This window comes from Thamnophis sirtalis, unplaced genomic scaffold (assembly GCF_051295495.1).
Source record: "Thamnophis sirtalis isolate CommonGarterSnake01/CBP01778 unplaced genomic scaffold, rThaSir2_p1.2 scaffold_4, whole genome shotgun sequence".
In the NCBI taxonomy this organism is placed as follows: Eukaryota; Metazoa; Chordata; class Lepidosauria; order Squamata; family Natricidae; genus Thamnophis; species Thamnophis sirtalis.
Window position 1 is genome coordinate 36513048 of NW_028261384.1, and position 14284 is coordinate 36527331.

At 38.0% G+C, this 14284-nt stretch overlaps 1 protein-coding gene across 3 annotated transcripts in view; it reads right to left on the bottom strand.

The window, feature by feature from the left end:
• DGKB (diacylglycerol kinase beta) overlaps positions 1 to 14284 on the bottom strand; it is a 354420-nt gene that overhangs the window by 229226 nt on the left and 110910 nt on the right. For all 3 annotated transcript variants that reach the window (XM_087712751.1, XM_087712753.1, XM_087712752.1), the window contains 2 exons: positions 11157 to 11273; positions 7180 to 7278 (listed from right to left, as the gene is read on the bottom strand). In XM_087712751.1, the coding sequence (XP_087568877.1) occupies positions 7180 to 7278; positions 11157 to 11273 (216 nt within the window). The remainder of the gene's footprint in view (positions 1 to 7179; positions 7279 to 11156; positions 11274 to 14284) is intronic.

The window sequence follows — 14284 nt, forward strand, 5'->3', positions numbered from 1 at the left end:
CTCAAAGGGCCCCTCCCCGGATCAGGGTTGAAAGAAAGGGAAGCTCCGCAGGCACATCCAAACTGCTCACTTGTTTCCATTGTGGAAGGGGGGGCCACCGCGCTCCGGAGTGCCGCACTAAACTCCCCGCAACCGCCCCACCCCCTGCCAAGAGGGAAGGGAAGACAAGCAAGGCCCCGGACAAGAAAAAGAAAGAAGCTGCTTTCGCTGCAGACGCCATCCCCCCTGCAGTTCATGCAAAACGTGGAGGGAGAAGCTGACGCTTCCACCAGCTCCTCTGATGACTTCGAGGATGACGCCTCGCCTCGCTGGGTGAGTTCAAACAAAGGCCCCATGCTGATCCCGATAGAATTAAGGGTTCCACCCGATGGGGTGTCAGAGCAGCTTCCCGCCCTCCTTGACTCGGGTTGTTCCCAATGTATGATCAATCCTGCAATGGTGGAGAAACTAGGCCTCAAGTTAAAAACTTTGAAAACCCCTATTGTCTTTTGCCAAATAGATGGGTCCATAGCAGGGGGTGGACCAGCCCACTTCTATACTGAACCTCTTGAGATGAAAATGGGCACCCACATAGAATTAATTTCTTTTATTGTGGCTCCTGGAATGGACAGGCCCCTCATTTTAGGCCTCCCCTGGCTTCGAAAATGGAACCCTCGCATAAATTGGAGGGAGGGATGGTTGCGCATTCGCACAAGCACGCCTCCAGAGGGGGAGGGCATCTCCCCAGAGCCTGTTAACTGCAGCTCCGCTTTGGCCGCCAGAGGGCAGGAGAGAATTGAAGGAGATGAAAAGATTCCAAAAGTGTATTGGGACCTGAGAGGAGTTTTTAGTGAAGAATCTTCCGATAAACTTCCGCCCCACAGACCTACTGATTGCTCCATCGACATTTTGCCCGGTGTCAAGCTTCCAAAGCCCCAAATATATTCCATGTCCCCTAGAGAGATGGAGGAAATGAGAAAATTCATTGATAAAAATTTGGAAAGGGGTTTCATCGAGCCAGCACGACCCAAAGTAGCTGCACCCGTATTATTCAGGGAAAAGAAGGATGGCTCCCTGAGACTGTGTGTTAATTTCAAGAATCTGAATGGGATCTCGGCCCAAAACCTCTACCCGTTGCCGTTAATGAAGGACATGTTAGCCCAATTGGGGAAGGGCCGCATTTTAACTAAACTGGACCTCAGAGAAGCGTACTATAGAGTCCGCATAAAGGAGGGGGATGAGTGGAAGACTGCTTTCAACTGCCCCCTCGGCTGCTTCCACTTCCGAGTGATGCCCTTTGGCCTGCAGGGGGCGCCTGCAGTTTTCATGTAATTAATTAATGAGATCTTGCATGACCACCTTTACAAAGGCGTTATCGTATATTTGGACAATATCCTTATTTACACTCAGACTTATGACAAACACGTCGCTTTGGTCCGCACTGTCTTGAAAAAACTCAGGACCGCTGAACTGTATGCCAAACTGTCCAAGTGTGAATTTCACCAGGCGAAGATTGACTACCTAGGGTATCGTATCTCCCACGCTGGCATTGAGATGGACCCTGGAAAGGTGAAGGCGGTCACTGAGTGGGAGGCACCCCGGACACGCAGGCAACTGCAAAAGTTTTTGGGTTTTGCTAATTTCTACCGTCAGTTCATTCCTTCTTTTGCTAAAATTGCGCTTCCTATCACTAATTTGTTGAAGTCCAAGGGTGGGCCTAAACCTAAGCCTAGCAAGCCACTGGATTCGACCATGGAGTGTCAAGCTGCTTTCGAGAAGTTGAAGCACCTCTTTGCTGCGGAACCGGTTCTGAAGCATCCCGACATGGACAAGCCTTTCGTCGTCCAAGCTGATGCCAGTGACGTGGCTGTTGGGGCCATCTTGCTTCAAGCCAACGACCAAGGTAATTTGCAACCTTGCGCTTACACCTCCCGCAAGCTCACAGACACTGAAAGACGTTGGGCCGTTTGGGAAAAGGAAGCATTTGCAGTGCGCTGGGCCCTGGCCACGTGGCACCACTTTCTAGAGGGCGCTAAACACCCTTTTGAGGTGTGGACTGACCACAAAAATTTGGAAGCTTTGAGGACTCCACGCCGCCTGTCCCCTAAGCAGATGCGCTGGGCCCAACATTTCAACCATTTCAACTTCACACTCAAGTACATCCCTGGGGGGAAGAATTTCATGGCTGATGCTTTGTCCAGACTCCCTCAATACAACTGCTCTAAACTGAGTATTGTTCAGTCTGTCGTTCCCACATCCAGCCTTGCGGCTCCAGTGGTCACTCGCCAGCAGGCACGCTCGAAAGTGGAGGTGCCTCAGGATTTTCTTTCTGAACTCAAATGGGCCCTTCCCCAGGATGACTGGTTCCAGCAGCATCAGGATGAGTGCACCATGAGGGACGATTTACCGTGGATCAGGGCCAAGCTTTACGTCCCAGCCTCTCTTCGTTTCGTCGTCCTCCAACGAGGTCATGATTCTAAGTTAGCGGGTCACTTTGGATTCGTGAAAACATTACACCTGGTGAAGAGACAGTTTTGGTGGCCCTCTTTGAAAAAAAACATTGAACTTTATGTTGCCAGTTGTCCGGTCTGTGCAGCCGCTAAACGGCCACCTGGAAAGCCACAAGGCCTACTTCAATCCGTGGCCCGCCCTGTCGCCCCTTGGAAGGAGATTTCGATGGACTTCATTGTCGAACTTCCTGAGAGCCAGGGGCACACTGTCATTTGGGTGGTTACGGACTTATTTTCAAAACAAGTTCATTTTATTCCGTGCCACAAGATTCCTTCCGCAAAGGCACTGGCTAAACTCTTCATTTCCCACATTTACCGTTTGCATGGGGTGCCTGATCGCATCATTTCCGATAGGGGTGTCCAGTTCACTTCTGCTTTCTGGAAGGAATTTCTTAAACGCATTGGCTCCGCCCAGGGACTAAGCTCCGCCCACCATCCTCAGACTAATGGGGCTTGTGAGAGGACTAATTCTGTTTTGGAACAATATTTACGTTGTTTCATCAATTATCAGCAAGATGATTGGGTGGACTTGCTACCGCACGCTGAGGTGGCCTACAATAATTCTGTCCATAGCAGCACTGGTTTTACTCCTTTTCGTGTTGTTTTTGGTCAGGATTTTGTTCTTATTCCTGAACTTCCTCGTGAACAACCACAAATTTCTTCCGTCGCTGATTGGAGCGAACGTCTGAGCCATGTTTGGCCTTTGGCTCTTGCTACTTTGGATGCTGCACATCGTGCTCATAAGAAGCAAGCAGATAAGAGGCGTGCGCAACCTTATCAGTACAGGGAGGGTGACCTGGTTTATTTGTCCACAAAGTTCCTTCAAACTACGCAAAAGTCGAAGAAATTGGGACCTAAGTACGTGGGTCCGTTTCCCATCATCAAGATCATTAATCCTGTTTCGGTTCGTTTGCAGCTGCCCAAGCATCTCAATCGTGTTCATCCCGTGTTCCACATTAACCTCATTAAGCCTGTTCGTGTTTCTGCTTTACGTCCGCCTGTTGACCCTCCGCCTGCCCCCCTGTTGGTTGACGGTGAACGTCATTTTGAAGTTCGTGAGATACTGGACTCTCGACGGCGGCGTAATCGAATCCAGTACTTAGTGACTTGGAAGCATTTTCCTCCATCTCATACTGAATAGGTTGACAAGTCCCATGTTTGTGCCCCCCGGCTGCTTCGGCAGTTTTATTCTGCTTATCCTGACAAGCCTTGACTTTTTCTCCCCCCCCCCTCTTTTCTCTTCTGGGTTTTGTTGTTTGTCTGTTTGTTTCTGTTTTCTCGTTCTCCAGGCCTGACTGCCTTTTTCCGGGGGATGGCCAGATGTCAGCCTCTGCTTTGCTGTTGCCATGAAACGGGGAGGGAGGGCATGGTATTTGGGAGGGGTTACTCATTGTGCTGGAGGAAGGTTCTGGAGTTCAGCTGCTGATCGGACTACGCATGCGTGGGAGTTTCCCGCCAGGACTAACGGCACGACATTCCATCTTTGTGATGCCTTTTGAAGTTATCTCGCACCTGACACTTGGAAGAATTATGATTGGACTGTAACTGTGATGCCAAGGGGAGGGGAATGGGCTATTCTATATATCAATCGCTTTCGCGCCTAAATATTCAGATTTCGCTTCGCTATGCCTTTAATCATTTATAATTAGTAAAAGTACACTTGCTTTCCACACATGGAGACTCGTGGTCTTTCTTTCCTAATTATCTAATGGAGAGGTGCTGACAGGCAGGTTTAATGAAAATGTCTTGCAATTAACATATTCACTGCAACTATTCTAATATGGATCATGAACCTTGAATCTCACCCAAAAGAAAGCTGGAACCATGATCAAGCCATATCAATCATTAACAAATTTCTCTTGGTGGGATTAAACCAGAACTTTTTTGTTTAATCATCCAGGCTCCATAGTCACCAGGCACCAGGCCAGGATTTCCATTGCACCCCTGCTCTGAAATGAGATAACAACGTAGATAGGTGTTCTGACTACATTGATGATATCTCATAGAAAATCACTGACTTATTTCAATGGCTTGAAAGAAATTCTAATAACATTGTGAAAAGATTAACCATTGGAGACTCATACTGAACATGCAACTGTTCTTTTTCTCAAACAAACTGACTGGAACTGCCTGTCTAAGAGACAACAGAACCACTGTAATTTATTGCCTCAAACTATAATCTTTGCTGTCAGACCAGACCAGAAATTACCTCCATTTAGACCTAAAGGTACCAACTGGGTATCACTTTACCTGTCCCTAGCTCCACAACATTAAAATTAGGTATGGCATGGACCAATGGTATAGATAAATTATATTTACATCCTTGGTCTCAAGAAGTTTAAACCAAAAAAGATGCTGATCTTCTTTCAAGTGTCTAACTAATTGGGGTCAAGCAAAAGATTTTATCTGCAAAATAACTCACAAATATACCATAGTAGCCTATAGAAGGAATCTTAATTCCCACATTTTCCCAGTAGAGGGTGGGTATCTGAAATGAGCCCCTAGATATGAATTGACATTAAATAAGAGTAGAAGAGTATGAATATTTTATCACCACAGTATAGTTTTAAAAATGGAGTTCACACTTCAATTTTCTTCACACTAGTTTCTCTTTACTCATTTCATATCCCATAGAAAGTCAGAAAACAAGGAGTTTCTTTTGAAATTATGGTGCTATAACATTATGTAGAACATCAGACCTAGGAAAAAGATACTGTTGGGTCTGAATGTGTAAATCAAATGGAATGTCTACAAACTGTAGCTCGCTATTCAGACATCACTTATAGTGAATAGGAGCATCAAGTGGAATCTTAATCTGAGGCTTAAAGCAACAAACACTAGATTTAATGGAGCAGTTGTAAATAATAGTAAAGAAGTAAGCTAGAATTCCTAAGTTCAAGGAAGAAGCAATAATGTTTAGGATTTATATATTAAAACCTTGTAGGCTTCACATATGCATATGTGTATATACAATACATTTTCCACAACATTTTTTAAATCAAGATATTTTTAATGCAAATGACTGTACTTGGACACAGTTGATTAGCCCTGGAATGTAACTTTCTCATGAAAAAATTCTGAACAAATCTTTATTGTCAAAAAAGCCAAGGTTAAATCCTTTCATTATGCTGCAATAATACCATCATTGTGGAGCAGTTGTTTGATTTACAGGTTTGGAACAGGTTGGAAATGACGTTGCCTGTCTCCCTGGCCATATCTTAGTGTGAGACACATAAAAAAAGTTCCTCCTTTTCCTCTGAAGAAGATTCCTCAAAGGGCTTTGACAAGAACACACTTAATAATGACATCATTAGATATGTCCTGATGACATCTTATTACTTTGCAGAGAAGAGGTTTAGTGAATGCCCTACTGGTTATTATGAAATCAGTCTAGGGGTAATATCACTTTTCTATTTTTATAACATTTTCCTCAGTATTTGCACCATTATTTGCTGGTTTCACAAGCCATATGGTTCAGCATAGCACTGCTATATCTGTGACCTGAAGTAATTTAGCTACAGTATTTAACATAACCATATTGGTTGTGTGATCTACACACAATACATCCTGAATATGAAGGATCAAGACCATAATGCAACAAAGCATTATATGTATTCCTTGTACTTTAAAAAACCCCACAAAATTTTAAATCTTCATACTTAAAATGAGCACATTTCAACTGTTCACTGTTCGCTTAAATAAATGTGACAGGGGAAAAAGACTGGCTGGTTTGATATTCTGTAGTGAAGTTAAAAGCCTGGCAAATGTATATTATGCAGCTCTGCTCATTTATTCAAAATTTCATATCTCCATTTGGTGAAAACATCATGTTTCTTAACGTTAAACATTATATATTTTTGCTAAATAATATTCTATTCCAAAAATACAGAATAATTTATCACATAATTAAGACTGACTTGTGCCTCCAAAAGAATTCCATCTTTGGAATAATTTCCAGTTAGCTTTAATACCCAGGCACTTATATTCAAAGGTATCTTGATTTTAAATTCCATATACAAAGGAATACCATATTATAAGCTTCCTGGAATATATTTGGTTATAGTTGGTTAGCCAGTTGGATTCTGTTTAACTGAGACAAGTGAGTTGTCCCCAATTAAGACTTCAATAAATTATTTTAGGGTGACACTACAACCTGAGAAATGGGTACAGAATCTTAGTAAATTGTTTTATCTCCCAATGATTATCATTCTTAAATCAAATTTGCTGCCATGCAATTATATACTGTACTCAGAATAGCAGTGTTTAGATTACATTACAGTTTTGTTTGTTTTCATATCTAACAATCACAGTGAGCAAGATTCTGTCATGCAAGTAGATCTGGCCCCATCACAAACATGGAGAATGCTATTTTATGGAATTTCTTACTTTTGTTTCCTTTTAGGAAAGAATTGCTTTACTTGCAAAAAAAAAACAACCCACGTGCTCTAATTCTCAGTGTTTGCTGAATTTTGATAGCATAGTCAGAAAAGCATTTAGGGACTGCAAAAAAGCATTTGAGAGGCTACCATGATGATTATGTATCAAAAAAGCCATTAATTTATTTTTCATATGTTGTAATTTCCATTGCTGGTGAATCACTATTTTGTTAATATTTATCTATTACCAGGAAAAGTGTATGATGTAAATTTAAATGCAACATGATATGTTAAAATGTACAAGGACATCTTACCAATACTACTGGACAGATTGAAGTGGGCGGTAGAATGTGGTCCTTCAGAATACCACAGTCACATTCAGGCTTTAGATGTGAAGCACACTTATTATGTAGCTGTAACAAAACAAAACAAAACCAGATAAAAATATCACTATGCATTAAAACATCAATGAATTTAAATATGGCCAAAACAACATTATGGCCAAAACAACAATGTATTATGTTTCAAAATACTAAAAGACTCAAACCTAACAATCACAGAAATCTCTGTTTTATTTTTATAATCAAAGCACAACTAATAAAGGAAAAAGATTATAAAGTTAGTGTCTTTAAAGGCTCTTGTTAACAATGACGACATGAAACTAAAAGAATTACAGTACATTCTACTTTATGTTTTTCTACATTTTCTATATCATTTTGAGGATATGTATCTCTGAATAATCTGCATTTTGTATAGAAGTTGTAGGCAACTTACATGGGGTAAGTTCATTTAACACCAGAAGAAATCTATGAGAGACATTGTGATGAGAGAAAACAAAATGACTATTGAGTTTTTATGACTAATAGATGATTACAACAAAGGACTTTTTCTGTATTGTAACAAACTGAAAAAGAAAGCTACTCAAACAGTAGCAGTATCATGCCTTTTTTAAGAACAATAGCGTTTAGACTTATATACTAGTGCACCACAGTGCTTTACAGCACGCTCTGAGTAGTTTACAAATGTCAGTATTTTGCTCTCAACATTCTGGGTCCCCATTTTACCAACCTCAGAAAGATGGAAGGCTGAGAAGGAGAAAAAAATCCCTTGCATTCTAATCATTGCTTTTTGAGATAAGGATTTTTAGCTTTTTCACAATTATTGTTATTTCTGTAACTGTTGTTGCTGTTGCTGCTGATGGTAACATGTTAGACGTTAATATTTTTGTTTTACATGTATAGCTAATGCTATCATCCTTGTGAATAAATAACTCACAGAAAGGTAAAATATTGTGTACACAAACATCATTACACATACACAGACATACAGAGAAAGGAGGGAGGAAACACCATTTATAGATCTTCTGGATATGCAAATATATTCAATAACCTAGTTTAAATCAATAAGGTGTTAGGGTTAGGATTAATCAAGCCTTAATTAAAAGACAAGTAAACAAATGCTATTAGCACAATCTTAAAAATGTTTAACAAGAAATTAGTCCCCATAATTAAACTCTTGAATTTTTTAAAATATAGTTTAATGTTTTAATTGCAATCTTGCAATATAATCCTAAACATGCCTATTCAGAAGTAAATCCTGCATAGGTCAAATGAAATTATGAATAAAATAGTGCAAATGGTACAGATGATTAAAGATACTTTTAATTCACTTATCTGAAAAAAGTCAAATACTATTTACTTGAATTGAGTAAATAAACAAATGCATTTTAAAATTGAAAACAATACTTTTTGACAACTTTGGATCATGTATAATTTGCTCAGATTTCCTCCTAGTGTATGGAGCTTCATTGATTTTATTAGTATCTATAGTGTGGATATTTTTATTATTTTTAAAGTTCTATATTGTCTTCATTTTGTTTTAGGGATGGAAAGTATTTATAATAAAATAAATAACACAAAAGTGAATTATAATATCACTAAATGTGTATCACATTAATATCCAAATAAAATGATTTGGAAATAAATAATTGTTGACTAACATGAAGTAGATAATTTAGCCTCTGTGTTCATTTGCCATTAATTAGCATAGTTTTATATCAATATTTTTTGCTATCAGATATGCCGGTTTTAATTACTGGGAAATATCCTAACAAATTAGGCATACAAATTGGATGTTTCTCATTTATACAACATAGTTAATAGGTAGCACATAAGTATTTGCTTTAGCAGGTGATCTTCCTCAATACAGTAAAATATGTTGTCTAGCAGCTGTTCCATAAATCACTATTCTCTGGTTTGAATGAATGATTTAATTTTCTTTGGATAATTTATCCATGTTTATGACATGAGATTGATATATCAAACTTATGATATATTAGTTTAAATATGAAATATGCACCTTTTGCCAATTACATATTCTTTAGAGAGAGAGATCTAGCAAAAGATAATTTGACTGCTATATTTTTGAATTTGAAAATGATTGGCAACTAATAATACCCCTGTATACATTAATCATTATTGCAAAAGTACCTTTTTCTGGCAGTTTCCTAGCAACCGAAAAGAGGTATAGCAATTTCCCCCCCTCAAATACTGAAGTTTTATTGTGGTGGCCCTATAATCTAAAACATTGTTACATTAATTCTCATTTTTTAGTAGTGAAACCACATTTACCATAATTAATGTACATTAATCCATGTACCATCCAATCGAAGCATTGTTACATATGAGGTGATTATTAACAGTTCTCCTACTTAGTAGTATGCTATCAACGGCTTAGTCTTCTTATTAGGCAGAACTGATCTTTGAGAAAACAAGATGTAAATGGAGTTGTTCAATATTAGATTACAGAATGCATAACAATATCATAGAATAACATTACAGAAACTCGTGGGATATTCACAAAGAATATGTAACTGCAATTATTGCTTCTATCATAAGTATTCAGGATATATTATTTTCTTTTTCAGAAAATCGTTTGAATGTTTTCTTTCTAATTTATAAACAACATATATTTTAATGATTTTTATTTAATGATTTCTCATACACTATTTATTTATTTAAAAAAAAATACAAGTGTTGCTTGGGCTTCAGAATGATTATTACTTTTTAAAAATTAGGAATGGAAATCCAATTATGTATTTTGAAATATTTTAGTAGATGGCAGAAATGGCAAAGTTAACTGCACTAGTTAGGGAAAATATAAATTCTTTTGTAGTTACTTGCTTCTGAGGAAAAAATGAAATGTTACTGTTATAGAAATGACTTGTAGTTACTATTTGATGTAACTAAAAAGTTGATACTGTAACTTTATTATGTATCTTATTGCACTAAAAGATTGAAAGTCACTGCTTTTTAATTTTTTTTATTTATCTTCTTTATGCTTTCCTTTCCCTCTTTCTCCTCTTTTTCAGTCTTTATTTCTATTTCCATTTTATATTAAGAAAAATAAAACTTTGCATATATGTCCAGTAGAAATTATCTTGAATATTTTCAAGAAATTACCTTAGAATCCATGAGGCAGACAGGAAATGTCAGTTTTTAGCCTGTGCATGTGTAACATAGCATTTATTCTGATGTGGGAATCTCTAGTATTAGATTTGTTTGAAAACACTATTTTAGGGTACAGGAATGCTTTGCCTTTTGTCTGACATTTGGTTATGATATTACTGTTTGGTTTTTGAATTTTATTAGTACTTTATTTTTGTCTTCTATGTATGTATTTATTATAACTATGAATGATTAAGTTGGGTAAAACTAGTAGGAAGGACACACTGGAGAGAGCTTAATCCTGGGAAAGATTGAGGGCAAAAGAAGAAGGGACGACAGAGAATGAGGTGGCTGGATGGAATCACCTAAGCACTAGGCATGAGCTTAAATGGACTCGAGGATGATAGAGGACAGGAAGGCCCGGAGGAATGTTGTCCATGAGATCACGATGGGTCAGACATGACTTCACAACGAACAACAACGATATGAATGATTAAAGCATTCTTAGAGCACTTTTTCTGTGTGTAAATGAGAAACCTGTTCATCCTAAAGTCAATTGTTTAAAAATCCAAATGAATTAAGAATCACCTTAGCAATAAAGAAAGATTGCTCCATTTTTTTCATCGTCATAAGGAATTTGTGACATGCTATGATTGTACATGTTCAATTATTTTTAAATACTTTGGCGCTAACATTTATGCATGTTTATTTGTTTATTTAACAGTCCTATTTGTTGCCACTATTAAAATATTACTTAAATTGTTTTTAGTAGCAGTAACTAAATACAGTGCTATAATATCTCAACTTTTACTATCGCTATTATTCATACTATTGGTAATACTTACTGTGATTTGGCACCACACACAATGTAACCCGGTCAGTCCTTGGTAACATTTAATAGTTTTATGACATTTATCACATTTTTTTGGACAATTTCCTTCCACCCAAAAGTGATGCATAACCTAGAAACGGACAAAGGGAATTATTTTTACACCACTTTGTACCAAATAAACTATGCCAGATTAAAAATATATATATTATGAAGTTCAATAGTTAATTCACTGAAATAAACAGCAAATTAATACCTAGGTGTTAAAAGTGTTGCAATAAACCTTATTAAATAGTAAAACAATACATCTTACTAAATAATGAAGCTCTCACTTGTCTTCCACTGTTTTGGAGAAAAATATTATCCAAATAAAATTATTAATCTTGACTATCTACTCATGCTTATTCCCCAAAAGGGGTTTCACAAATAACAGTTCCAGAAAATTACCTTAAATGTTTCTTTTAAAAAAATTAGTGGATGCTATATTTTAGATATCCTGTAATATTTAGAGTATAAAAGAGTTATGTAAAAACTTTAAATTGATATTGGAGACAATATTGCTTCCCCAATAGCAACAGAAAAGCATTCTTTCTTTTCTATTACAAGGTAGGAACTATTGCAGCCTGTCTTCTTCAATCTGTATTCTTCAATAATGTTGATAATTCTTCAAAAAACATGCAAACTGGTAATTCTGGGAATTCCAATTCTAATGCCTCTAGAGGTTCATATTTTCAGATATTTAACAACTTGCTCAAAGAAAAGTACAAAACTTGGACTTCTGTTTCTATACCCATGGGATATAAATAAATTTCAAACTAGCTACTAGGATTACACTTAGGAAAATATCCCGAACAAGAATGTCCAAGGGCACATCTAAATAGCTGCATTAACTGTCCATTTCATTAACTGGCATAAACATATGTTGGATAATCATTGCTGATCTCTTAAATTGTGGCAGAAAAGTCAGGTTGACTTAACATGCAACAACTTAGAACATTTAACGTGGACTTATTTCCTCTTCCATCAAATATCACTTGCTGGTGAGTAAAACAATCACCAATGTTTTCTTTAACAGGAAGCAGTGTACAGATTTGGTTTAGCAGTGTACAGAATAACTGGTTTAGTAAAGTTGTCACACTATTTGGTATCAAGTACATATATGCTTGCATCTGGGCTAGTTCAGAATACAGGTTTAGAATAATGATGAAATTCATGTCCAAAAATAGCAGGCTGAGAGGTCACGGGTATGGAAGAGAGTGAGCTCCACTACAACCAGTTCTATAAGGGAACAGGAGAAATGGCAGCACCAAGAAGTAATATCTAGAGTAGACAAAAGGTTGTGGCACTTTGTCCTCCACCAGTATAATAAAAAAAAAGTAGAAGCCACACAAAAGTCCTTGTAAGCAGAAAAATGTAACGCAGTCAGAATCAGCAATACTGAGATGACAAATCTGGATACCTTTCTTAGTCAATTGATCTTCATTGCAGCAGAAGATTAACTTTCAGAGTTCTGGTCTTATTTTGAAAACATGGGACTTGCGCTCTTTTAAAAGAGTGCTAAATTGCTGTATATAAGGATTAAAATTACAAGATCTAGCTAGCATTTCAAAGATCATTGGTCAGGCATTAGACAGACAGATGCTCTGCAGAGATGGGTTCCTCCTGATACAGTATGATACTCCAGAAGAGGTAGTGAAAATCTGGTGTACCGGATAGGATCAGTAGTAATGGTGGCTGGGCCATGCCCCCGAACCTGTTCTCCCATCAGAAGCTTTTTTTTAAAAAAAAAAAAAGTTTTTTTCCCCTGCCGGTTCAGGCAAGAGAAAAAAAGCTTTAAAAAGTAACAGAGAGGGAGGGAGGAGGGAAGTGAAGGGAGAAAGAAAGAGAAACAAAAAGAAAGAAGGAAACTAATTTTTCAGCCAGGAGATTCAGCAAATGAGAAAAATAAATGCTGTCGCTTTAAATTGGAACTGAGCATGTCTGGCTGTGGAATTCAGGGAGTTGAAGTCCACAAGTCTTAAAGCTGCAAACTTTGGAGTCCTGCTTTCAATTGAAAAGCTGCTCGGAAGGAGGTTTACAAAGTGACATTCAGCAGTTATTTGGGGGAGGTGCTTCCCACAGAGGGAAGGAAAAATGGAAGGAAGGAAGGAAGGAAGGAAGGAAGGAAGGAAGGAAGGAAGGAAGGAAGGAAGGAAGGAAGGAAGGAAGGATAGCAATTTAGAGCTAAAAGGCTACTCAGAGCTCATCTAGTCCAATCCCCTGCTGCAGCAGGAAACCTTACATTGTCTGGATTATTTTGGTGTCTCTAACAGAGAGAAAAATTGCCAGAAAGGAGGAGGAGTTTACTAGAACAAGACTAGTAATAGAGGGAGTGACATCAAGTTGGCCACACCTACCCAGTCACATGACCCACAAGCCACACCCACAAAATAGGTAGTAAAAAGTTTTGAAACCCACCCCTGCCTGGTACCCAGCATCTCCTGCAGCCAAAACTAAATAGGTATAGTGATCTACATCCAGAAACTGGAAGAGTGGAGTCATGAAGTTGAAAATGACCAACAGAAACCATGCATACCCCTGAATGCAATCAGTACATCATTGATGATGAAGCATGCTATACAAAATCTTTAACAATTTTATGTCAGAAGATGTAAAAATATTGTTTTAACCTAAGGAGAATAAAGGACTTTTTTATGGTACCTCAACTAGAGATAGGATGAAACTTCATTATTTAAAAAAAATGAATGCTATTATATATGAATGCCAGAGCTATGGAGGTATGAGGATTAATTTCAAATCTTCAGGAATGTTGAGTAATGGAATCATCATGGAATCTTCAATGACATTATGTTTTAGATTACTGAAAAAGCTCATAGAGAATATTATGCAGCTACTTACAAAACTATCAAAGTTATATTTAGCACACTTGACTGATATATTCATATACATATATACCAGTTATGGTGAACCTTTTTTGCACCAAACCGGAATGTGTGTGCATGCACACACCGGAGTGCCAGAAACCCAAAGACCAGCTGGCCAGTGTGTATACATGCACTGGAAACCAGAACAGCAACTGGCGGCAGCTCGTATGCCCACAGAGAGGGTTCTGTGTGCCACCTCTGGCACATGTGCCATAGGTTC